This window comes from Anarrhichthys ocellatus, unplaced genomic scaffold, assembly GCF_004355925.1.
Source record: "Anarrhichthys ocellatus isolate YVR2014 unplaced genomic scaffold, GSC_Weel_1.0 scaffold14, whole genome shotgun sequence".
In the NCBI taxonomy this organism is placed as follows: domain Eukaryota; kingdom Metazoa; phylum Chordata; class Actinopteri; order Perciformes; family Anarhichadidae; genus Anarrhichthys; species Anarrhichthys ocellatus.
In genome coordinates, this window is record NW_022280044.1 from 5,298,922 (window position 1) to 5,325,640 (window position 26,719).

Consider the following 26,719-nt stretch of genomic DNA (forward strand, 5'->3'; position numbering starts at 1 on the left):
AATGGTGGAATTATAACTTCTGTAAATCAGCTGTAAATCAGCAGATCTTTTTTTATTTTTTAGGTAAATCAATTTACCAACACTTTATTTTTCAATTATTAGATCCTAAAAGTCATAAAATGTACTAATAGTCGAATCCAGAGTTATTTTCCTACCTCCTAGGCTGGACCAGGGGCTGGGAGGTGGGGTTAAAGAAAATGCTTGTAAAATAAAACACTTGAGTAACAAATTAACAAAGCAAAGGGTATGATCCCTTCTTACGTGTTAGACAAATTAATTATGAATACTTCTTATACAGTATTAAAGCAGATTGGCAGGACATTTTGTACATTTGACATTCACATTTTAAATTGAATTGCTGAATGGCTGAGTGTGCACTCAGTGGCGAATATATGGCCAGCAACAGATAAAGTAAAAGATCATAAACTTCCTACTGGATAGCTTAGTGTTCCATGTGAAACTCACACACACTGCTTCATCTGCGGTAGACCATACTTCTCTGCTTCAGCACAGGTAGTCACCATGAGACTGGTACTTCCTAACCCAGGACTGGATCTCCGGATCCCGAACTATGAAGATCTAGACAGGATGGACAAAGAGGAAGCTGATGACAGGCCCAAGTGGGACAACAAAGCCCAGTACATCCTAACCTGTGTGGGCTTCTGCATTGGGCTCGGTAACGTGTGGCGATTCCCTTACTTGTGCCAAAGTCATGGAGGAGGTAAGACAAAGCGTTGTTGCATGAGTGTCTGACAGATTTGTGTGGTTGAGGTACCAAGGAGTGGTTTTTAGTTATCTTTTGGTTCCTGAGAACTTAACGATTTCATTTTCAACAAAATCACCGTTCAGTAAGACTATATAAGGCTGTAAGTAAGTTAAATATATCACTCATTAATGGCTACAAGAGAGTGTTATGAAATCACCATTGAGTTATATTGATGATTCTCAAGAGCAAGATGTCTTAATGGCTAACCTTTAGCATGACATAAGAGCTACAGACAGAGCTGTATATTCGTTTAGGTAGGAACTGAATGCTAGGAATTCTTTCATACTGCATATATTTCTGTGTATGTGTGTGTTGTTTTTTTCAAAAGTGTGTGTTAAGTGGGTCATTGGAATTGAGCCACAGGAAATGGGACAGGTTTTAAAGGCATGCATACTGCAAAAGTAGAATCTGCTGTTTTTTCTGTAAATTATTAACTAGAGGGTTCAAGCTCATATGGTTACAACCACTGTCCATAGTCCATGTTATGAGTCACATGTGACAATATGCTGATGGATACAAAACAATAAAATGTTACATTGTTTTAAAAATGTCATTTTGTGCATAAACAAATCACTAAATTGTAGCATATGTGAATAACTCTAGTCTTAAACTTTGCCTATCACAGAATTATATAACAACAAATATGTAACCTTTAACTGTAGTTAATACCAAACTGCTATTAAACATTATACCATGCCAATATCCCCATGAGCTATATCATGTTGTCATCTGCAATACTTTATAATATCAATTAGTCCAAAATCTTCACACCAGCATAAAACCTTGGAATGTAGAGAGCTTGATAGTGATATGAGTCACAGTTCTATTTTTAATTGATATTGATATATTGATATATTTATGTCTCTATGAGAGAAAAACAAGTGTGCCACTTTTACATTTTTATGATGTCCTGAATGTCATTTTTACACGTTTCTAACGTTCCCAACCTCCCAATCACTTATAACATTTTTCAGGTGCCTTTATGATTCCCTACCTGATCCTGCTGGTGCTGGAAGGAATGCCTCTCCTGCTGTTGGAGTTTGCCATCGGCCAGCGTCTTAGGAAAGGCAGTGTAGGAGTGTGGAGGGCCATCAGCCCTTATCTGACTGGTGTTGGTAAGCATATTAGAAAAAAGGCAAAATAAGAAGACCCCCTGGCCCCACAACAACTCATAAGAATATCTGTCTTCTTGTGACTGTGGTATCACAATTAATGTTGTTGTCCGTCAGGTATAGCCTCCATGCTGGTTTCCTTATTGGTTGGACTTTACTACAACACCTTAGTAGCCTGGATTCTGTGGTATCTCTTCAATTCCTTTCAAGACCCACTGCCTTGGAGCCAGTGTCCTCTCAATGACAATGGGACAGGTGAATATACACACATTTTCAGCTCATACATGCACACCAAAGCACCCAAATTGCCTCATTGTTTAATGTTTCCCCCACAGGATATGTACCGGAGTGCCAACGGAGCTCTACTGTGGATTACTATTTTTACAGAGTAACTTTGAATACTTCGGCCTCTATAGGCGACTCTGGAGGAATCCATTGGCCCATAGTACTCTGCCTGCTAGCAGCTTGGACAGTCGTAGCAATCTGCTGCATAAGGGGCATTGGCTCTTCAGGCAAGGTTTGTTGAACATTCAGTAAATTGACCGTTAGCTAAGCCCTTCCTACTGTAATTACTGTTGCTACACCTTTCTGTTCCCACGAAGTAAATGTATAGTGATAACAGATTTAGGCTAGTCATTCTCAAAACAATAGGTCCTTTATTTCAGACGGTGGTCAATAAGCAGGGCTCTCAACATAAAGATGCCAGATTATTTGTCAATACTATTGTATTACGTAATGTAGTGCAAAACCCAGACACTGGCACACAACTGTGTTTTTTTTTTTGTTTCTGACTGTAATACACTATTTAATCACAGGGTAGGGCAGTTGACTAAGTAGTTACAACAAGAAACCCTGTAACATTCTCGCAAATTGCAGTTGCACATTTTTTGGCCCACCATGTAATGGCTTGAGAAAAATTGGACCAAGGCCAAACTTACTTTGCCAGCCCTTTCCTTACACGGATATAGTAGTATCCGTGATAAGCTCCTACACAGTAGGTCAATACTACATAATGGATGTGCTAGTTCTAAATAGGGATTTCCTTTTTTATGTAACTTGTATTACCACAAATAATGTACGAAATGCACCATTGGAAGTTGCCCTCCGTTACTAATGCAGGCAGTAAGCTAGTTAGCTGGACATGCGAATGTTTGAAGCTGATATTAGTTAGAGCAAATAAACATACTGTTGAATCCATTCCACAAACGAGTCTTTTATTTTTGGTTTTCGAGACGGTAAAAAAAATAACCCACCTTCTTAACTCTTGAGATACAGAGTATCGCCCATTGTACAGCTCCATGCATTCTACTTTAACATGCAGAAAAATCCAAAGCTTGACAGACGGACCTTTGCACCTTATGGTTGCTGAGCTATGATTGGACAATTAATATTTGGAGGAGGGGGTTTTGCAAATAGTCAAATTATGATTCATTATTAAAATAAACTGATGTCCATTATCTATGATTCCATGTTTTCTTGTCATGACCTCAGGCAGTGTACATCACAGCCATTCTGCCTTACATAGTGCTGGCCATCTTCCTGATCCGAGGACTGACTCTTAAAGGCTCCCTGAGTGGAATAATGTTCCTCTTCACACCAGACGTATGTTTCAGATCTTGATTGAAAAGGTAGAACTCATTGCTCAAAGCCACATCACAATGTATACCTCACTCTTGCAGGTGGATGAGTTGATTAAACCAACAACATGGCTGGATGCAGGTGCCCAGGTCTTCTATTCCTTTGGTTTGGGGTGGGGAGGCCTCATCTCCTTCTCAAGCTACAACCCTGTTCAGTAAGAGACATTGAAAGGTCCTGTTATGGTTCTTAATGTGCAGTTCAAGTCTCACTTTGCTCACTTATATTGAAAAGAGGTAATAGCCAATCTCAGACCCAAAGTCAACGTGTATCTTTGTTTTTTTTTAATTATTTATTTTTCCAAGCAACAACTGCATGCAAGATGCTGTGATCTTGTCAGTCATAACTGGCCTCACCTCAATCTATGCTGCGACAGTCACCTACTCCATCATTGGCTTCAGGGCTACAGAGAAATATGACAACTGTATCAATGAGTGAGTATTCACAGGATGCAGATTTCAATGTTTTTGGAACAGAGTAGTCCTGCAAGTTTTGCTTTATGTATAAGGTTTTGAAAAAGTTAAGTGGACCTTTTATTTTTCAGTAACAATAAATTGCCTAAGACAAAAATGCAGATTGTCCATCTGTAAATCAAACTCTTCACTCACGTGCCCGTATGTAAGTGTTCACTTCTGCTGAGGAGGTTGTGTTTTTAGCTCGGTTTGTTGGTCTGCCTGTCACTCAGATGGATTATGGAGATACTACTGGTCCGACTTTCATTAAACTTGGAAGAGGGCTGTAGAATTTGCCAAGGAAGAAGTAGCTGGTATAGATTTAGTTTTCTAACCGATAGCCGACCCTCGTTAACCGATCATGAACAGTAAACCGCTGAGATTAGTGCTGTGGTGGAAGTCCCAACAAGCCGCCCAACTGCAACGATAACCTGTTATACAAACAGGTTAAATCCATCATTATCACCAGCTACGCCAAACAGGCAATCCCCAGTTCACCGGCCCAGGAGAGTTAACAGCCACAATGTTGCGTGCATTGCTCCGGACACATGCAGTAAGAGCTATGAATGTACCACTAAATGCACTGACAGTGCTGACAGTGCTAACAGTGTTTATCTGGGGGGGAATCGGAGGGTATTAATGATTTTAATCAGCGCTATTTATGTGCTGGCAATGGGAAGGTCATTCCCCCAAAAATGTATCCGCTGAGTTACGCACATCTCTTTCCCAATATAAGTCTGTGGGAAAACGTTTTTTGGACCCACTATTTGCCCACCATGTGAAATTTGCTTTAAATCTGGCGCTCTTCCTGGGGGCTTAGTGGTAACCGCTAGCCAGTGAGAGATAAATGGAAGGGCTTGAGCTCAACTTTGGCATGCATTTTTGCATAGAAAAAGGTCTGCGGATGTTTTCCCCCACCTTTTACATTGCGGTCACACTAGGAATGGGACACTTTATATCGAGTATAGACAGAAGGAATGTTTACAGAAACCCGTTAGCTAACTGAGTGAGAATTGTATTAACATAGACTTGAAACATCTGAATTCATTCCTTCATGTAATTTCCAAAAAAGTAATTTTAAGTTACTAATCTGTGACATATTTTCTGCCTAGTAACATCATGACATTACTAAATACATTTGACCTTCCTGAAGACAACATCACTACCAGCAACTACGAGGCAGCCCTCAATCACCTCAACAGGTCCTATCCTGATACTGTTCTTGGATTGAACATCAAAACCTGTGACATGCAGACACTTCTCAGTGAGGTGACTGTATTGATGAATATCTGTCCAATTACCAAGTTATTCTACTTTTTTAAAATCTTATTTGTTTTGTTACTAACTTGTGTTTGTGTAGGGAGTGGAAGGAGCAGGTCTGGCCTTCATTGTGTTCACAGAGGCAATAATCAAGATGCCTGGTTCTCCTGTCTGGTCTGTTCTCTTCTTTGTCATGCTTCTCTGCTTGGGACTCTCAACCCTGTTTGGCAACATTGAGGGAGTGGTGGTCCCACTGAGAGATCTGAATGTATTCCCTAAAAAGTGGCCCTATGAATTACTCACTGGTAATTTGTTTTTAAAGATCAACTCATTCAGTTGGACAATTTTTCGTCCCCCACTTAAACATCCTTGGTGTTTGTCTCTGGCTTGTGTTTTAACACAAGTTGCCTTGTTTTTGTGCACATGTTTTTCAGGAATAACCTGTGCTGTCGCCTTCATCATCTGTCTGCTGTTTACGCAGCATTCAGGGATGTATTGGGTAACTCTCTTCGACAACTTTGCTGGATCAGTTCCACTTCTGACCATTGGATTGTTTGAGATGATAGCTGTTGTATACATCTATGGTATAGACAGGTTAGTGCTTACTCAGACTATTTTTGCAACACATTGTCCGTCTGTGTTTTTGTTATCATTCATCTTGATGTTTGCTGCAAATAGCCATATAATACAGTATTAGCAACATAATACTAGGCCTGTATCACCGACCTATTTAACAATTACATACTGTAAGGGTCAAATTTGACCCGTTTTGACATTTGACAATAGTAAAAATACCCTAAACGTCATTCTTTTAGCCTGAAATTTGATGACTTTTCCTAAAGTGACCCAAAATACACAAAAATTAAAATATTTTAAAATGTTATACTTTTGTACAGGTGCTACAAGTTTTTGTACACTGAGGCTGTTTCGGGTCAAATTTCAGATGGATTTTAGATCTACCAGTGTGGGTCAAATCAAGGAAAATGGTGGTTTTAGGGAATCTTGGAACTGTACAGGCCATGTCTGTGTGTATTTTTTATGGGACAGTAGTGACAGAGTTCAAGGGGGACCTCGACACTGTCACGAGAACTGTCTGTGTTCCAACAACATTTGCCCAGGTTCTGGCAGAGACAGACACCTGCTGGTCTTTGAAGTGGCATGGGGGAGCCTCGAAACAGTGAAATAGTAAAACAGCACAGGAGTGATCATGGTGCACAAAGGGAGTCATCCAGAGGTCAGAGGGTGCCTTGTCACAGACACAAGATCTGCACCTGCAAGCACAAGCACCTGCAAAGTAATAACATAATCTACAAAGTAACACATTTGAGTCAATTTGGGTTGGGAAGGGGGGGGTGAGAGGGGTCATAACATTATAAAGGTACCTGAGCTGCCGTTTCAGTGACTGACATCATGGCAGCAATATTTAGTGCGCAACAGGCCCTCGGTCTGTTCTTCCAAGATGAGGAGGTTGATAGTGAATTGGAGGATGTGTCAGAGCAGGAAGACAACGTGGAAGAAAGCTCTGATTACTGACTGATTATTGACTAGTTTATAATAAGCATTTTATTATGTAATGTTTTATGTTCTAAGTGGTAAATGTTGAATTAATATTGATAATTATGATTTCTTATGATATAGCAGTGAGGACAGCGTTTGATGGTTGCAATGATTAAATATGGTTATATTATAAATTCCAACAGTTCCAGAATGTTCATGCCATTTTCAAATTCGATACAATATATTTAAATCATTATGGCTTTGATGTTTTTATGTCTTATGTACAACAGGACATGATAATGTGTAATAGTAGATGTTTTTCTCCAAAAACGAATGTTGTAAAACTTTAAAAAATACACTCTCCCTGCTCTCTGAAACATTTATTAAGGATTAATCATACATTTATTAATGAGACATAGGCTATTTAGACATTCTAAATAGATCTGTAGTTTAAAATTGGGTGTAGACACTTACTATGAGGGAATTCTTGGTCTGGGTCAAAATTGACCCCAACCATACTGTGAAGGCATTAAATATAAACAGTATGTAAGGGTTAAGTCCAGTGTAACGTGGATAACGTCATGACACATTTCAAAACGTTTTAAAGCTAATCAAAACCCTCCTGTGTGTGTTGCAGGTTCAACGAGGATGTGGAGTTCATGGTCGGATATAAGCCCTCCATCTTTTGGCAGGTTACATGGAGGTTCATTAGTCCTCTAATCGTTCTGGTTATTTTAGTTTTCTACCTGGTGACACAAGTCCAAGAAGAGCTCACCTACTTAGTCTGGGATCCAAATTCTGTAAGCACACAAACTCTATTAATAATTAATATATCATCCTAAGTATCCATTCTGTGTTGCCTTATTCTCTCATATTTTCTTACTGCAAAATACACAAATTATATTGCACGTTAAACATTTTTAGGGAAATGTTTTTCCTCTGTGGTACAGCATATAATAAACAATTAGTCAGTCTATAACCATACTTGAGCAATGTTTGGACAGCCATTGCATACCAAATGCACTAATCATACTGTTTTCTGATCAACAGGAGGAATTCCCATCTCTGGCATCAGTACCGTACCCCTCATGGATCAACGTGATCATTTTTCTCCTGGCGGGTGTCCCCAGTCTTGCAGTGCCTGTGTATGCATTATGTAGGCTGTTTTTCGTTTGCTGCAAGAAAACCATAGTGTCAGAAAAGTCCTAAACTTTTTAAAAATCCTACATTTCAGAATACAACAAAATGCAAGAGTCTTGAAGTACAATACAGATGTTTTATTGATGCACTTCAGCAAAGTACTCAGATTTCTGATCATATTTTGTGCAAATGTATTGCTGCCATTTCAATAAAATAAATGTACTCATCTTAGAAATATGGAAATATCATATATATATATATATATATATATATATATATATATATATATATAGTATAAATATACTGTATATATAAATATACTAATCTGTAACCATTGTTTAAAATTACTGATTACAGCTATAATGTTACTGGGCATTGGGACAAAAAATGACATAATTAAAAAAACACTCTTGGAAAACCACATTTTAAGGAGTTTCTAAATATTGAGGACTAAACTGTGTAGTTAACTGTCATGAAGATTTCCATTTTTAGTCTGAAAGAAAACATCAAGCTCATGATCTGAATAAAGTCTGGAGCATGTTTCAACAACATGTCTTCATCAGAATCTACTGTCTTAATCACCAGAGTCTGATAGAAATGCTGATTGTTAAACTCCTCCTCTCAGGGCAAAATGTGTGTAGTTGCTCTTGACCTGTATCATTGTTGATGGATGAAACATATTGATCTGGGAATACACAACATGCATGCACAAAATTTAAATAATGAAGGTCTAAAACTAGCGTTCAACACAAAGACCCAGTTCAAGGTTGGGCCTCAAGATTAGATAATGAAGCAGGACCCGCCTTAAGGCCCTCATTATTTCAGGTATTATGTTTTAGTGCTGAATCTCAAACAAAGCAGCAAATAAATTAGCACAACCAGTCGAACCCCGACTGTTTTGGGTGCATCTGAAGTTCTGGGACCCTGAGCCTGGTGCCCAGTTTGCCCAGTTGGTATTCCATCCTTGGTTTCATAAATCCAGTGATGTGATTACAGGCAGGTACACAGGTTTTCTTCCCCTAGGATGTCTCATCGCTTTCTCCAGGTGCAAATCTGTTTAGTGAGTAACTGCCAGCTCTGGAGTTAGAAGCAGTTTGGGAAACTCTCTGATAAACAGTTCTCACATATTCTTTGTAATATTCTTGGAGCAACAACTGTGAGCAGGACTCCGTTCTTAATGTCATCAGCAATGCCTATAACTATAACTAATAACAAATGGTTATCTGCTTCATTATCAGCCTCACGGCCACAAAACAATATGACCATGGGAGAGTTTCAAACTGGGTGAAGGGTGGAATTCTTCCTTGAGCAGTGGATTCAAACCCAGAGTCTTCTTGCTGTGAGGGGACAGGGTTATCTACCCCTAACCATTGGCAGTATTTACATTGTAGTACATTGAATGATTAACTGGTAGTGTAAAAACAGAAATGCAGAGTGTGCGTTGGCTTATCTGTTCATTGCATAATGATGAAGTAAAAGATCATAAACTTATTTTTGAATTGCAGAGTGCATACACTAAGAGCTCACTTTGACTTCCACGAATGACAGTGTAACTTCTCAGCTTCAGTAGGGGAACCATGAGACTTGTATTTCCTAACCCAGGACTGGATGATAGGATCCCTTCTCATGAGGATCTGGACAGGATGGAGAAGGAGGGGGCCGGGGACAGGCCAAAGTGGGACAACAAAACCCAGTACATCCTAACCTGTGTGGGCTTCTGCATTGGGATCGGCAATGTGTGGCGATTCCCTTACTTGTGTCAAAGTCATGGAGGGGGTAAGCTCAAATAAAAAAACGAGAGTGAAATCTAATGATTATGGACTGTTAATTCTTCAATGACTGTTTGACAAATTATAGTGTGGTTGAGGTACTAATGAATAGCCTGTACCTTTTGAGTATTTTTCTAACTTTTAAATGATTTTCCTTGAAGGACTTATTGTACCTTTGCAAATGGTTTGTAATTGTGCTTCTGATCATACTTTTTCAGGTGCATTTTTGATTCCCTACCTGATCCTGCTGGTGCTGGAAGGAATGCCTCTCCTGCTGTTGGAGTTTGCCATCGGCCAGCGTCTCAGGAAAGGCAGTGTAGGAGTGTGGAGAGCCATCAACCCTTATCTGACTGGTGTTGGTAAGTAAAATAGGCGATGAAACAAATTTTCCAAAGCAGAGGCAAAATAATAACTTCAGATAATGATTTTGCCTTCCTCAGGTATAGCCTCCATGCTGGTTTCCTTATTGGTTGGACTTTACTACAACACCTTAATAGCCTGGATCCTGTGGTATCTCTTCAATTCCTTTCAAGACCCACTGCCTTGGACTCAGTGTCCTCTCAATGACAATGGGACAGGTATTTTAATATACACACAGATATACTCATGAAGCACTTAAACTATTGTGCAGATGACTGTTTCTTGCCCCTTCAGGATTTGTACCAGAGTGTCAAAGGAGCTCCACTGTGGATTACTATTTTTACAGAGTGACTCTGAATAGTTCAGCCTCTATAGCCGACTCTGGAGGAATCCACTGGCCCATAGTACTCTGCCTACTAGCAGCCTGGACAGTCATGTGTGTCTGCTACATACGGGGGATCGGCACTTCAGGCAAGGTCTGTCAAACCTTCACAAAAACAATAGCCTTTCTTGAATCACCCCTTTTCAAATAATTTAATGTTTTTCTTTTCTTGTCATGACTTCAGGCGGTGTACGTCACAGCCATTCTGCCTTACATAGTGCTGGCCATCTTCTTGATTCGAGGACTGACTCTTAAAGGCTCCCTGAGCGGAATAAAGTTCCTCTTCACACCAGACGTAAGTTTCAAATCGATATCGTAAAAAAAGGCAATTATATAACTAACAAAGCCACGTCACAATGTACACCTCACTCTTCCAGGTTGATGAGTTGATCAACCCAAAAACTTGGCTTGATGCAGGTGCCCAGGTCTTTTATGCCTTTAGCCTAGCTTGGGGAGGCCTTATCTCCTTCTCAAGCTACAACCCTGTTCAGTAAGAGACATTTATAGAAGCCCTGTCACTAGTAGCCATTCTCAAATATGTTTGTCCTGAATCTATTTCGGGTTTTTTTCCCTGTTTCCCAAGCAACAACTGTGTGCAAGATGCTGTGATCCTGACAGCAATAACTGGCTTCACCTCAATCTATGCTGCCACAGTCACCTACTCTATCATTGGCTTCAGAGCCACAGAGAAGTATGACAACTGTATCAATGAGTGAGTAGTCAGTACTACTGAAGCTTCATCAGCTACTTTTAATGCATTTTTGCATGGAATAAGGTAACACTAGGAAGGGGTCACTTTTAAGGGATTTTCAATGTATGTGAGTATTGTATTCAAATAAACTTGAAAAATCTGAATTCCAATAATCCAGAGTGATTTATCTCTGACATGTGCTCTCCCTAGTAACATCGTGACATTATTAAATGCATTTGACCTTCCTGAAGACAACATCACTACAAGCAACTACGAGGCAGCCTTCAACCATCTCAACAGCTCCTACCCTGATACTGTTCTTGGATTGGACATCAAAACCTGTGACATGCAGACACTTCTCAGTGAGGTGACTGTATTGATGAATAACAATCCGATTACCAAGTTATTCTACTTTTTTTTTAATCTTATTTGTTTTGTTACTAACTTGTGTTTGTGCAGGGAGTGGAGGGAACAGGTCTGGCCTTCATTGTGTTCACAGAGGCAATAATCAAGATGCCTGGTTCTCCTGTCTGGTCTGTTCTCTTCTTCGTCATGCTTCTCTGCTTGGGAATCTCAACCCTGTTTGGCAACATAGAGGGAGTGGTGGTCCCACTGAAAGATCTGAATTTGTTACCTCAAAAATGGCCCCAAGAAGCGCTGACTGGTATTCTTTTTAGTAGATAAATCAATCTACCCATTAGCTTTGCAACCTTGGATTAATTGATTGTCTGATTCCTGTTTTAACACAAGTCGCCTTGTTTTTGTGCACGTGTGTTTCAGGACTAACATGTGCTGTCGCCTTCATCATCTGTCTCCTGTTTACGCAGCATTCAGGGATGTATTGGGTAACTCTCTTCGATAACTTTGCTGGATCAGTTCCACTTCTGACCATTGGATTGTTTGAGATGATAGCTGTTGTATACATCTACGGCATAGACAGGTTTGTGCTTACTCAGACTATTATAGCAACACATTGCTCATCTGTGTTTTCGTTCTTTCTTCTTGATATTTGCTGCAAAATAACCATAAAGCATGAGCAGCATCATGCTGTGCCTGTTTTTGAGCAAATCTTTATGTAGATGGCTGACTTATTTAATCCCTTTGTAACAAGGATGACTTGACTTAATTTCACATTTTAAACTTTTCAAACCTAATCAAAACCTTCTTGTGTGGCAGGTTCAATGAGGACTTGGAGTTCATGGTCGGATATAAGCCCTCCATCTTTTGGCAGGTTACATGGAGGTTCATTAGTCCTCTAATCGTTCTGGTTATTTTAGTTTTCTACCTGGTGACACAAACCCAAGAAGAGCTCACCTACTTAGTCTGGGATCCCAAATCTGTAAGCACACAAGCTTCAAGTATAATCTGTGTTCATTTATATTCGGTTGTGTCAGTTCTGATCTCAGCAACAGCATCCATCCTTGTGGTGTCTCTTTGTTTAATAATGCCTTGTTGCAAACATTTTTATGGTACAAGTTATTGATAGTAGAGCATATGGTGGTAACAAATTATACTCTTTTTGGGGTTTACAGGAGGAGTTCCCATCTCTGACATCAGTGCCGTACCCTTCATGGATCAATGCGGTTGTCTTTCTTTTGGCGGGAGTCCCCAGTCTAGCAGTGCCTGTGTATGCATTATGTAGGTTGGTCTTTGTTTACTGCAAGAAAAAATAAAATATATTGAAAGAGTTTGCCAAGTGTCCTAATTAAAAGGTCATACATTTCAGAGTATCAAAAAATAAAATATGAATTAATAAGTTGAGTTCCTTCCTGATATCCTATTATTTAAATTACCACTGCAAACATTGTTCTTTATATCCATGCACACATTCCTAAAGCAGACATATTGTTCTCATATTCATACTAGAACATGTTTACATCTTTTAAAATAAAAAAAAAACACGTTATTTTTCATTTGTCTTTGCTCCAGCACATCTATTAACCCTCTTTATGAATTCGTCCGTATAAGCACCTGTCTCTTTCAGACCCTTAGTCTGCTCTGATTGGTCAGTATTTACAGTCTTCTGCATCTGCTCTGCTGATTGCAGCCCGGGGACCTTTGAAGCAACATTTTGCTGCATTTTTACCATGAATATAACCACAATAAACACTTCTAAACCATAGAGTTTACAACCACACATGTTCCAGAAGGAATCTGATCTGAAATCAGAAGAAATTAACATCATCAGCAACCAAGATCAAGGTTTTTTCTGACATTTGCCAAAGGTTAATACTGTCACATAGTGTTAGCTTTGTATTCATGCATAAAATCTGAAAACCATAAATACTCTGTTTTAGGTTTGTCTTCACAGGTACATTTATGAGAAATTATCCACAGAGCCGAAGAAAAGAAGAAAGCATTTGTTATTAAGAGACACGGAGAAAATGTGTGAACTTGTGGCAGAGTATCTAGTTTGAGCAATTACCGAGCATTAGCGATAATTGGTAAGGTGAGGTGCCTGCGCAGAGCCCAAAGGAAAATGAAACCCATACCCACGTACCATTGTAAATTCGGTTAGTTCCCGGTGCCAAAAGTAACATTTTCCAAGTGAGACTCGGTGCTGTTTGTACTGCAATTCAAGACTCAGGGCTGCAACAATAGAGACTAGGTAAGTGTATCTGGGAATCATAGTGGTCGTATTCGCCTCGGTTGTAACTTACACAAAGAATGTACTGTTTTCCATCCATCTATGTTCTTTACCTTGAGCAAGTTACATATAATGTTTTGTATAAATATAGCTTGTATCTAGAGCCAGTGTTTGGTTTGTCCATTCTGGGCTACTGTAGAAACATGGTGGCTGGCTACTACTGAATCCTACTTGATCATAAATTGGAGGCGTTTGGCCTATCGATATTGTTAGAATATGGCACATCCCCAAGATTTGGAGAGATGCAAACAAAAAAGGCTGAAAGAAGAACATTGGTAGAAATTAAATCAAGGTACTTTTAAATAAACTTAAACAAAATAATGACAATGATAATAATGTTTTTAATACATTTCTTTGTATGGCACCTGTCATACAAGAAGTGCAGCACAAATGCTGTACTACAACGGAAAATATACATCGAAGGAACGTAAAAAGCATGGATAGAATGCCATCGTTACGCAAAATTAAACACAGTTGATAAAATGAAATAAAAATAAGATGATGTTTTTAATCATAGACATGAGGTGACATGAAACAGCACATTAATCTGTATTTGTCTGCGCTTGCGCTGTGTTGTCAGTTTGGTGTTTCTGGGCCTTGACTTATTTAGACAAAAGATGTAAAGCAGCAAATTAGCCAAAAGAGGGCGACCTCACACTGACAGAACACAGAGGTAGAGGCCAGGTGACCAAGATCTAACAAAGCACAACAAATGGAGCAGGCAAGATACCCTATATGTATGGCTTAAACAAACAAAATATAACATGCTAATAAGTTAAATGTAGAGGTGCTGCTTGGAGGATTTTGTAAAGAGACAGGCCAGCTGTTTCCATCTGCTTCCAATGTTTATGCTAAGCTAATCACCGGCTAGCTCCAGCCCAGGTGTCTCTTTGGATGGAATCCTCTTTCCTCCTCCATGCAACAGATGGGAAGCTGCTGTGCTGCTCCAGAGCAGTCTTATCAAAAGATGTTGCACATCTATTCAGGGGAGGAAGCAGCTGGTGAGTAAAGACCCTGCCCTCCTGAGATTCGTCCCTCATCATGACAACATAGCCAACCTCATAACACATAACTGAAAGTTAGTCCACTACCACACAGACACCCAGTGTTGAGGAGAGCCGGCTGTTCTCTCAGTTTCTCCCTGAGTTTGGCATGGAGGAAATGTTTGAGCAGCATGGATCCTGGAAGAAAGCTCCTACCAGCAAGGCTTAGAAGAACCTTGTCCGTACGACGGAGATGTTGTGTAGGTGGACACAAAATACTTCTGGCTGATTTCTATGAGGAGTTGGAGCAGCTCTGAACTACAGTTTGGCTGGTTGATCATCACAGCAGAGACCAGGGGTTTGTCTTCGGCCCTAAAGGGAAAAATCTTAAAGCTGGAATTCAAAGCCTAAAACCATCCCAGCTTTGTCCTCTTCAACGTATGACTGGCGACTGTGTTACTGAGAGATCAAATCAGATCACAGACACAGCTTTGGTGAAAGAATCCACCATCTGAAATGTCCTGGTGGAATTATTTAAAGGCAAGAACTTCTACAAACTGCAGCACCAGAAAAGCCATGCTTTTGAGAACGAGATGGTATCCACTTGTTTGCTGCAGAAGGAGGCAAAGAAATAAGTCTTAAGAACCCCAAACGCCTCGAGGACCCAAAGAACGAAACTTGCCAACCACTTACAATGACGCTGTGCGAGGCTCTGTCCATCACCTGGATAACTAGAAAGGGCCTGAAAAGGGATATTAGGATGGATTGAAGGCCTACAGCCTCTAAGCCACAGAGATCATGAAGCACCTCAAGCCTACTGTGAGCTTTGAAGCTGACACCAAGCCTGGAGTCTCCATTTAACTTCAACATCCCCACGAGTGGAAACAGAGCCAAAGACATTTAGGAACTTTCCAGAAACTGAGATTACAGCAGCACAGTCTAAGAAGAACAAGTGCAGAGTACGGTTAACACCAGTAGGGGGCAGACATGATCTTGCTTGAAATTATCAAATTCAGTTCAACAATAAGGAAATTATATGGTATGACAATCACAGCTTTTTTTTTTATCAAAATCACTGATATATTTAGCTTTGGTTCTCCTTTATATGCAGCACAATCACTCTGTCCCTGTTTGATTTGTACTTGTTGGTTAACTGAAAATGATGCTACCACTTTGCACACCCTACTTTTCACATGCTGATTGTTTCGAATTATTATGGAATTATTGATACCCATTGAATTGAATAATTAAAGTTGCACCAATCACTATTTTTTTATTTAAAAATAGGTTCACAATGTAACCCACTTGTTTTAGCTCAGTGTCTTTCCACTCGCTGTAAAACACTTCCTGATTAATTTCAATGGACAAATGTTACTTTTGAAGAAAGGTTTGATTAATTGAAAAAAAAGATATGTCTCTGTCATGGTACAACAGTCATGGTGTCTTGATTATTGTCCTCTTTAGGGTAGTGTAACATTGAAACAGCATCATCAGGTTATCCATTATTGGAGGCTTAGCACACTCATTAAAAAAAAACAGGGAGGACTAACCATTAAATCATAATGCCTGATGTTTTCAGTCTCTTCCTGGTGGCTTGATTTCCCCATAAAAAGCAATAAATCTGTCACCCTGACTCTAAGCTGCAACTGATTGGACAAGGACTGCCCACTAAAGAGAGGAAGACAGAGGACGAGAGGGGAGCTCTGGACATCACTTTGACATATACTGAGCTGAGAACAGTTGGTGAATTACGGAGTAAATAAAAATAGATAATACCTGATTGAGGTGTATTATTAGGAGTGTTGCATCTTTGCATCATAACTGGAATTGTGATAAGCCTTTTTGCCAACTGAGAATGGGCAAAACAAAAGACTCTGGAGTGGAGGAGAGACCCAAATGGGACAACAAGGTTCAGTACATGTTAACATGTATTGGCTTTGCAGTGGGTCTTGGAAACGTCTGGCGTTTTCCCTACCTATGCCAGATCTATGGAGGAGGTGAGATGCTATCATATGATGCGAACTTATAAGCTGCATTATTTTTCCCCATCACACCATAGTTTAATTAAGTTTGCTGTTGGAGATGTATGAAGTTAATTACACGGTTTATCACTCATGTTATTTTTGAACTGCATTTCTAACACGTTTCAGATTATTTTATCCAAGATACTGAATTGAATTTCAACAGCATTTTTGATTATTTCTCTGTCTCGGTTGAATTAGTCATTAACAAATGAACTAGGCCAGTTGATGCCAAAATACTGAACCTTATCTGGGTTTTATTGATCATGGTAAACGTCAGGAATGATTTCTGCTTGAATGGAGCAATTCCTGTATTTACTTCCTCATAGTCCCCAGAGAGAGCTCTTGTTTCCCAAACCCACAGAATCCTAAAGGACCCGGTTCAGGGTTAGGTTGAGTAAACAGCCAATCCGGTAAATGTACATATAGTCTATCAACTATCGATTCTTGGATTCCTGATTCCCACAGGCAGTGAAACATTCACCTGACACTCTATTTGACATCAGCTTAATGACACCTTTTTTCTTGACTACTTTAAGCCTAATATCTGTGTAATTTAAAGCAATGGAGGTTTTAATATGATTTGTTTTTTTACATTTTCATCTACCTGACTCCACTCCTGTTTTGGCTTAAAAAAAAAAAAAAAAAAAAAGTCCAGCGACCACATATTGTCTAAATATATTTAAATTATGAAGGTTTTTCAGTATTGCAGTGCACTTATTTAGCATGGCCTGAAATCTCCCTTATTACGGCTTGATTAAGGTAATTAAAAAGTGTTTGTCATTTGTTTCCCTAACATGGTTCAAACAGCCATTAATCTTAATAAACCTTATTTTAAAATGTTCTCTGCAAAGTAGGTTGATAAAGACTGGCTGATGTCTAACTGGGAGGTAAATAACTTCATGTCTTCAGGCGCATTCCTCATCCCGTACCTGATAGCACTGGTGTTTGAGGGCCTCCCCCTGCTCTATCTGGAGCTGGCTATAGGACAGAGGCTCCGCATGGGCAGCATCGGTGTCTGGACCTCCATCTCACCGCTGCTGGGTGGAGTCGGTAGGTGCCCTAGAATTATTAGGAACAGTTATTAGCATTTATATTTGGCAGATCTTCATTATTTCTCGAGCTGATTTTTTTCTTTTGTGGTCTGGAAAATGTGAGTATAGGAATTGCCTCCATGTTGGTGTCATTCCTGGTGGGCATTTTCTACAACACCATCCTTGCCTGGGTGCTCTGGTACTTCTTTCACTCTTTCCAAGACCCCCTGCCATGGAGCCAGTGTCCACTCAATGATAACCTCACAGGTAACAAGTCATTCTAGCTCCTCTTGTAGCGTTAATTGTCACACACGGCCATTGCTACTACCACAGTGACAGACGTATATTGCATTTAATAGTATAAGTAAGATTATAATGTATCAAATTTAGTTTGAGCATCTACTTTAGTTATAATAAAGTTAGAGGCAAGAGGAATATCAGGCTCTACGTGGCATTTCAGGTCACAGCTTCTGGGTTTTTATTGTTTTATGGCACAAAGGGATCTAGCAGCACAACATAAAAAAAGAGCATAAAAAAAGGCGTTTTCCTGTCACGCACAGTGGAATGAGTGACAGGAAAACAGCACAAATAATCTCATTCGTTTTCAATAATCATAGCCCTTCTAGAATTTCATAGACGCTGTCATTGTTTTTTATTTGTTTTGTATGCATCCATATAGGCTATAATGTGGAGTGTGTGAAGAGCACTCCATCGAACTACTTCTGGTACCGCGAGACCCTGAATGTCACACCTGACATCGAGACCAGCGGCTCCCTGCATTGGTGGCTGGTCATCTGTCTGGCTAGCGCCTGGTGTGTGGTCTACGTCTGCTTCATCAAAGGCATTGCTTCCATCGGAAAGGTCTGTTTATCTGGTGAATGAGCCTATTTCAAAATCAGTCACATACATTTGACATCACTGCTGACATTTACAGTAAGACGTAGAAAGAAAGAGTTAACAAGGGGCTGTGTTATATGTTTCAGGCTGTGTATGTGACAGCCACATTCCCTTACCTGGTGCTGACTATTTTCCTGATCCGTGGACTCACTCTGCCTGGAGCAACTGATGGACTGGTGTACCTCTTCACCCCTGATGTGAGTTTGACCACTTGCTGCTACTTCAGATTGTATGCTGCACACGATGACCTGACGTTCTGTGTTTTCGCACCGCTACAGTGGGAGATACTGAAGAACCCTCAGGTGTGGCTGGACGCTTTCACCCAGATCTTCTTCTCTCTCTCGTTGGCCTTTGGAGGTCTCATAGCTTTCTCCAGCTATAACCCAGAGAGGTAAGGACTAAAGCTGCTTAACTCCCTCGCTACAAAAGTTTGGATGAATTGTGTGTGACTTTGTTTTTTCTGTTCCGTGTCAATTAGAAACAACTGTGAGAGGGATGCTATTGTAGTAGGAGTAATAAATAGCGCCACATCTATCTACGCCTCCATTTCCATCTTCTCCATTCTGGGATTTAAAGCTAACACCGCCTTCAACTCCTGCTTAAAGGAGTACGTACGCACACATATTGTATGTAATTCTAATAAATCGTTTTTGCTTGCTGATACTAATGAGGAATACTTTTTTTGGTACTCCATCTTACAGAAACATCTTGGCTCTGACCGACCACTTTGAGTTTTCAGACCAGAACATAACAACAAACAACTATGATCACTGGGTGGAGTATCTGAATCGCACATCTCCAGGTGAGCTGGCCAGTGTGGACCTGATGCACTGTGACCTGCAAACATTCCTTGACCAGGTATTGTAACTTTAAAAACGCACCTAGTCTTGGGCATTCTTTTTGCCTGCAAGTTTCATTCGTCTAACTTCCCTCTCCCCTTAAATCCTAGTTGCTTTCTGCTCTCGCCTCCCCTCTCTTTCCATGGAATGCAGCACATCATGTACCGGTCAAACATGTACAGTCAGTTCATGCTTCCTCATTACTTTCTTGCCTGTCTTTTATCTTCCTCCACAGAGCGCTTCAGGTACCGGCCTGGCGTTTATTGTGTTCACTGAAGCAGTGGTAGAGATGCCAGGCTCGCAGATATGGGCCATACTGTTCTTCGTCATGCTCTTTACCTTGGGTTTGTCCTCCATGTTTGGCAACATAGAGGGAGTCCTCAGGCCCATCAAAGACCTCAATATAATGCCCAAGTGGATGCCGAATGAACTCCTAACAGGTACTTGCAAATGAGCTTAAGCTGGTCTCAAGTCAAACGGATGCATGTTTTCCCCTTTAAAGTCCCACAACCTGAAAAACGTTTCTTTCTCACTTCCTTAGCGGTCATCTGCTTGATAGCCTTCTTAACGGCTCTCATCTTCACCTTGGGTTCGGGGAACTACTGGGTGGAGGTCTTCAACAGCTACGTGGGCTCTGTACCACTGCTAATTATTGCCTTCTTTGAGATTACCGGAATTATTTATGGCCGTGGAATGAAAACGTAACCCCTTTTCTTCTCTTTGATACTCTGTGGTGTTACTCTGCAGCCTTATGATGATTGAGATCCAAGTGCGTTAAACATGTACTCTGCTTCCCGTATCCTCTGACAGTTTCAGTGAAGACATCTATTTCATGACTGGGAAGAGGCCCAACATTTTCTGGAAGGCATGCTGGATGGTGATCAGTCCTGTAATGCTTCTGGTGGTGTTGGTTGCCTACGTGGCCATCCAGGCACAGACACACCCCTCTTATCCCGCATGGAACCCGGCCTATGTAAGCAAAGAATTTAGTAATACTGAGTCCAATCCTTAATTTAATCTATAAGTATAAATGAAAGAGTTATCCTAAAGTTAGTGGAGCAAAGTGACTTTAAGTTAAGCTAAGCTAAGCTAATCACTTGTTGGGTGTAGCTTTATATTTAGCGCACAGATATAGATATAGATACAGACAGTGGAATCATTTTTAAAGAATGATCAAATTTCACAAAATTCCAAATAATGTTACAATATTCTATATTTTATGCTTTTTTTCTTTTCTTTTTTTCTCCAGGAACTATTCCCAAAAACTGAAATTAAGCATTATCCCGACTGGGTGTTTGCCATAATCATCCTCCTCTGTATACTACCTGTGATTTCCATCCCTCTGGTGGCGCTCTACCAACTGGTCTGCCCTAGGATCAAGAAGTCCTCTGCTCTCATTGACCTAAATCCCTACTGCAACGACGGCTTTGAGGTTGAACCACAGGAACAGAAGAACCAGAGAGCTTAAAAAAATGCTGCGAGTAACAATGTTACTGCACAGAAAAAGCATCCTGCGAAAGTTATTACATGAGATCTTAAGCTTCTATTCCTAGAGAGACTTTTGATTTCTGAGAACTCTTCATCTGTGCAAAGTAAAAAACTTAGTTGTACTTAAATTATCTTCGAAGTGACGTCATGTCCTCTTTGAGTAAATCAAAGTCCAGAGAGACAAATGAGTGTTGGACGAGGCAAGGTCTAGAAAAAGTATTTGGATGCGTTTTTAATTATCCATCTTTATTGACCTGGTGGTTGTTGTATTGTTTTAAAGAGTGTTTTATGACTGAGGTTTATCACTTAGCGTTTTTTATATCAGATGACTAAGTATAGTTTTTTCTCTATTAATTATTTCCAGACACTGTACATTACAATTTCTTTGGGGACATTGAAGATCAAATAAATCCATATCACTGATTTTAAAACCAAAAACTAAGTTTTTATTATTTCTGTGTCCACATTTTGAAACAACTCTGAAGAAAAACAGACAAAACTCACAACATAAACATTTCAGAGACAATCTGGAATAAACGTATGTATATATATATGTATATATATCTATACGTTTGAGTTGCTGAGGGTTTTATGGTTGTGTAATTGAGGCTAGCCAGTAGACTACATCTGGATGGTCAAGAAGTCGGCTGGGGTTAGTGACTTGTCGGACTCTGGCCAGCCTCACATCCCCCAGATGCTGCTGTGCTTTCCCGTCAAGATGACGACAGCACAGAATGGAAAGATTGTTTTTTCACTCTTTGATGGCGAACTGTAAAAACTATTTCCAGCACCTGTAAAATTGAATTAAAGGTAGCAATAAACATGTAAGATCCTGGTGTATCTAGATTTGTTGGGTTGGGTGTACCTCTCACAAAGTCCAAGGGATTGGCTTTCTGAGCAAGTTGTATTTATGATGTTTTCACAAGGAGGCCGGCTTAAATTAACTTGCAAGTTAGTCTTTTTCTTGCCTCTAAACAAACACATTTTTTTCTGTGCAGTTGATAAAATACCTCTTAACCATCACACAGCAGCAAGAATATGATTTGAGAGAGAGGTTGTGCCTATTGTATGCATTTATAGATCATTTATTATTAATATCTGCCGACACAGCGACAGGAACAGTCTACAATTAATTTTCATTCCATTGCAGTTATGAGACAACTCTAACCCCCTTACTAAAATCAGTCCTGGAGAAAGGGAAAGATTAAAATGTATAAGTTTCAAACTTGTTATTGACTGATGGCGAAATGTCGCCTTTTTTGCTGAGCCTTATAAAATGAATGGCAGTTTCGGTCACATCTAATATCATACGCAGGAAGTAGACAGGGTTCTTAGCAACCATCTGACCAAAGGGCAAACTCTGAGCACACAGATGGGACATAAAGAGAAAAACAAAATAAAGAAAACAGATGGAGACAGAAGAGAATACAAGGACAAGCCCTGCCCACTCAGATATTTACAATCAGAGATAAAAGACGGTAAAATGTGTTCTCAGCTCAATGAAATTATCGATTGGTAACTCTCCATGTGTTTACTTTAATAGCAGTATTACATTCACTGGCTTATTTATTTATACGTCAAGGCCTGTGAGCACATACGAGAGCGGAGGTTACTGTAGTGTGTGAAGATTGGTGTTTATCGTTTAACTGTATTTTTAATACTTCAGGTGGGTAATGGAAAGAAATAGTTTGCAGTGCCCACTGCCTTTATTTAATCTGAATATTACACAGTGGTATCTTAGCATAACATGTGACAGAAGTGAAAAATGCAGTATTAAAATAAGATTGCACTTCAGCTTTGAAAAAGAGTCAAAAGTAAGGTCACTGTCTTTACCTGCATGCATGAAGCAGCACCTTGGAGATGTTCCTGCAGATCAAGAGAATTGGTCTGATAAGGAAAAGGTATCCATTATTATATGATCAGCACAACAAAAACAATCAAATGCAAAAACATTCATGAAAGGTAAACTTGATGCAAACCGTCTTTAATATTACGTGATACATAACACAGGGCATATTTATCAGTTATGTTTTCTGTCCCCTGTTTATTAGTTCTGTACGTATTTACTGATATTTACTGTCAATCTGCTCGATAATTTGGCCATTGTGTGTTGAAGTGAAAGGTCACATTGACTCAGTTAATCGTGGAACTTGATAAGTTAAAAATTGTTATTTACAACCTGGTTGTTTTTGAGAGTAACGTCCGCATAATTTGTAAGAGGAAAGGGCATGTTCAAGTTTGTACCTTGGTCCTTGAACCTGTGTCTACCAGGCTATGTCCTTAACTGGGACACAGCTTGTCATGGACAATGGGAGAAGTTTCTGCCAGAAATCTCCTTAGGTTTAGGCGACAAATCTTTTTAATTACGGTTGGGAAAATATCATGATTTGGGTTAAAATAAACCCTTTCTGGCAGGAAAAACCTGAAGGCAGCTTCTCCCATGTTGAGTCTGAGGATAACCATCAGTTGTATTCCTCATCCGCTGCCCTGCCGAGTAGAACAAGCCTAAAGAAAGGCATGTAGCGCAAAGACAGGTCTGCTGTGAGAGATGGAATATAAGAAAATAAACTAAAAAAAAAAATAGTGCAACTACAAGATAATTTGTCATGAAATATCTTGCCAATGGACATGTGGCTATAGTGTTCTGTGAAAGATTGTTAATCATCCATCATAAACTGGGTGTTGTCGCCAATTTTTACGAGGAAGTACAAAGTACGGGAGAGGGGGGATTCACTCAGCTTATAGGAAACCATAAATACAGCAACACCCAGTAACTGATGCAAGAGGCACACTTGAAGCAATAATTCTACAGTAAAATAACAAATGACCGGATGCTTCACCTAAAATAGTCTTAGCTGTCACGTGAGTGTGTCCAGTGGTCCACACCACAGGAAGAGGCAGTAAGGGGGCAGCACACAAATGCTGACACACGAGCCCATGATTCCTGACCCCTGAAAGTTGAGCACTACCTTCTGCTGGTTGACCACTAGACCGTATACTGTGACGCCCCAACCAGCAAGATCTTACACACAACGTACATGTTTCATTATCAACTGCTAAATTATGAATTAAGCATCATGCAGCATCTTGTCTCTCAACCTTTTTCCATTAAAAAAAGTACTAATATATATATATATATATATATCTTTTCTATAAAAACCTTTTACACATCTACTACATGTAGCCCACTGGCTCAAATGAAGTCTATTTACAGCTGCAAAATGAGATTGAAAAATCTTGAAACCAAAACTTTAACACGCAATAATACTGTAGATATACTAACTGAAGTGAAACACTGTGCTGTGCTGTTCTGACCAGATGAGGGCGCCGTGCGTTCAGAGCAGAAAGAGGAGCCTTCTGAAGAACAGGATGAAACGCTGACCTGTATATTAGCCACACATTAAATACCATTTGTATGTTAACAAAATTAGTATTGAATAACAGAGCAACACATGTCTATAGGCTCATGTGCTCAGTTTATACAACACACAAAAACATCTAAAGCTGTTCACCTATAGTATACTTATATTCTATACGCTGCTCATGGACATATAGATACAATGTCCCGTGATGCACGACTCCTTTTACAACCTAATAACGCAAATCTCACTGATCACCGACTGTGGCTTGAGCAGAAATCAATATTTGAGCTTACTGGTATCGACACCGTTCCAGTGAATCCACTGTAGTCAACGCTGTCAGTGCTACAGTGTATTGGAAACAAATCTACACGGGAGGGATTGTTGTGTGTGTGTGTGTGTGTGTGTGTGTGTGTGTGTGGGCCAGAATCTGTCAATGAAAGAGGAACTGAGGTTGTTTTAATGGCACCTGTAGCTTAGACTCTCCACTTAGTATGGATCCTGAGTACGGAACAGATGTGGCAGGTATAGGTGCCGCTACAGATGGGCCGGATGCTCCGTCACTGAAGTCCTTTGGCTCGATGCTGTACTTTGTGCTCATTAGTAACTGTAAGCATGCTAACACACTATACTCATATTGTGAACATTATACCTGCTAAACATCATCATGTTATGTTTTAGCTCAAAGCTCTGCTGTGACTAAGTACTGAGCTGCTCTTATTGTGATGGATTTGTGAATGTATTCAAAGATCACATTCAGATGTTCTGCTCTTTGTCTCATTTTTAGTTTATAGTCTCGATGCCGCGTCGTGTTACTGTGATATATTTCTAACTGTAATATCAGAGTTAACACTCATCAATGCACTGAGGTTTCTTTTTTAGAAGATGTGCCTTAATAACCAAAGTCAACATTGTGAAAAGGAAGTGAGGACTCAACTTTGGATTGCTTTGTTTTCATGTCTCATTTACCAAAGAGATCTCAATCTCAGTGAGACTTCCTGAATAAATAAAGCTCAACCAAGTGAAACCGCATCAAGAGATGCCAGCGGTCTTTGAAACATGTAGCCGGTGCCGCATTTAGCTCCTGCTGGCTGTTTTGTTTTTATGGAATGCTATTTTGTCTCGCCATTGAGGACTACAATGGAAATAAATATTTCAAAACGTTATTACGCAATCTCCTGAGGTGAAAGGGATGTTTTGTGCCTCCCAAAATGAACATCGGTTCACTGTATGCACGGCCACACTGTTGGTTTGTTTCACGTGCTGCTGTGGTGTTGGGTGTTAAGAGTTGGGTTTAGAAGAAACTCTCAACCTAATAGCATATGAATTCTTGAATGTGGTGGTCACGGTCACATTTGACCACCAAATTCTAATCAGTTCATCCTGAAGCACAAGTGGATGTTTCTGCCACATTGCCCTGCAGACGTTCCTGATCAATCATTCTCACGAGAATGGACCACGTGCAGACAACCAGAAACCATCTCCGGCCACGTGGAGTCATAATAAAACAACATGTTTTGTACCGGGGGAATGGGTTTTTTTTTGCATTACATCACCTGTACCAGTGACATCATTTGTCATAGAAGAGATTTTATCAAGTGTGGGATTCAAAGTGTGCTCTCTGACGGGGGATTTACACATTTAAACCATTGTAAAAGCCCTCTGAGGCAAATTTGTGATTTTGGGCGACACAAAATAAATTGAATTGAGTCAAAAATCCACAGCGCCAGAAGCAACATGCTGACTCAACGTTGTATGAGGGTAATAATAATAATAATAATAAGGAAAAAGAAATGCACAGCAAACGTCTTACGAAGATTTAATGTACATTTATTCTTAACACGTGGAACATATAGTATAAAGATTTCATACTGAATAAATGATATTCATTAAGCCAAAAAAAGGAAAAAAGAGGAATTTACATCAAGTTTTTAGCTACATCATCTGAAATACAAATATGCAGAATCCGCATCACTGGAAAAAAAATTAAAATAAACAAAATAAACAAAAATTTAAAATGGTTTCTTCATCAAGGTCTAGTTTGTCATTTATGAAGGAGCTCAAATGGAACCGCAGACATGATTCTTCGTTATATTCTCTACACCCGGACCGGAGACAAACTGAAACTTGTGTGTTTGTTTGGGGGGGGGGGGGGGCGTTGGACAGCAGCTGAACACCCCCGGAGAGCGATACGAGCAGGGTGGGGCGCCTAAAGTAATGGAGAGGGTGGGCGTCAAGTCATCGCGTGGCGTACTTGATGCAGGGGGGGGGGATATCTTGTAATCGTCAAAGATTAAAAATGGTGAAGAGCAACAGGAGTTGAGAGAGAGAGAGAGAGAGAGAGAGAGAGAGAGAGAGAGAGAGAGAGAGAGAGAGAGAGAGAGAGA

General features: G+C 39.9%; 3 protein-coding genes across 5 annotated transcripts; all 3 read left to right on the forward strand.

The window, feature by feature from the left end:
- Positions 1-234: 234 nt before the first annotated feature.
- LOC116387145 (sodium-dependent neutral amino acid transporter B(0)AT1-like) lies at positions 235-8,112 on the forward strand. The gene is made up of 12 exons (XM_031853976.1): positions 235-721; positions 1,741-1,881; positions 1,996-2,133; positions 2,214-2,395; positions 3,370-3,480; positions 3,558-3,670; positions 3,819-3,947; positions 5,078-5,234; positions 5,326-5,530; positions 5,660-5,819; positions 7,360-7,522; positions 7,773-8,112. The coding sequence occupies exons 1-12, from the start codon at positions 523-525 to the stop codon at positions 7,929-7,931; spliced, it is 1,857 nt and encodes a 618-aa protein (XP_031709836.1). The 5' UTR covers positions 235-522; the 3' UTR covers positions 7,932-8,112.
- A 64-nt stretch (positions 8,113-8,176) lies between these two features.
- On the forward strand, positions 8,177-12,749 carry LOC116387146 (sodium-dependent neutral amino acid transporter B(0)AT1-like). 3 transcript variants are annotated; one of them, XM_031853977.1, is made up of 12 exons: positions 8,177-9,638; positions 9,850-9,990; positions 10,072-10,209; positions 10,286-10,467; positions 10,558-10,668; positions 10,751-10,863; positions 10,957-11,085; positions 11,275-11,431; positions 11,524-11,728; positions 11,845-12,004; positions 12,241-12,403; positions 12,597-12,749. In XM_031853977.1, the coding sequence occupies exons 1-12, from the start codon at positions 9,440-9,442 to the stop codon at positions 12,735-12,737; spliced, it is 1,839 nt and encodes a 612-aa protein (XP_031709837.1). In that variant the 5' UTR covers positions 8,177-9,439; the 3' UTR covers positions 12,738-12,749. The 3 variants fall into 3 exon arrangements, 2 of the variants coding, with proteins under 2 accessions (XP_031709837.1, XP_031709838.1); XM_031853978.1 differs by having other exon boundaries at positions 10,957-11,064; XR_004213000.1 differs by lacking the exon at positions 12,597-12,749 and having other exon boundaries at positions 11,892-12,004; positions 12,241-12,331.
- Positions 12,750-16,360: 3,611 nt separating this feature from the next.
- LOC116387329 (sodium-dependent neutral amino acid transporter B(0)AT3-like) lies at positions 16,361-21,801 on the forward strand. Its single transcript, XM_031854305.1, has 12 exons — positions 16,361-16,691; positions 17,628-17,768; positions 17,879-18,016; positions 18,429-18,610; positions 18,733-18,843; positions 18,925-19,037; positions 19,125-19,253; positions 19,348-19,504; positions 19,721-19,925; positions 20,027-20,186; positions 20,296-20,458; positions 20,735-21,801. Exons 1-12 carry the CDS (start codon positions 16,550-16,552, stop codon positions 20,951-20,953), a joined length of 1,860 nt encoding a protein of 619 aa, XP_031710165.1. The 5' UTR covers positions 16,361-16,549; the 3' UTR covers positions 20,954-21,801.
- The last annotated feature ends 4,918 nt before the right edge of the window (positions 21,802-26,719 follow it).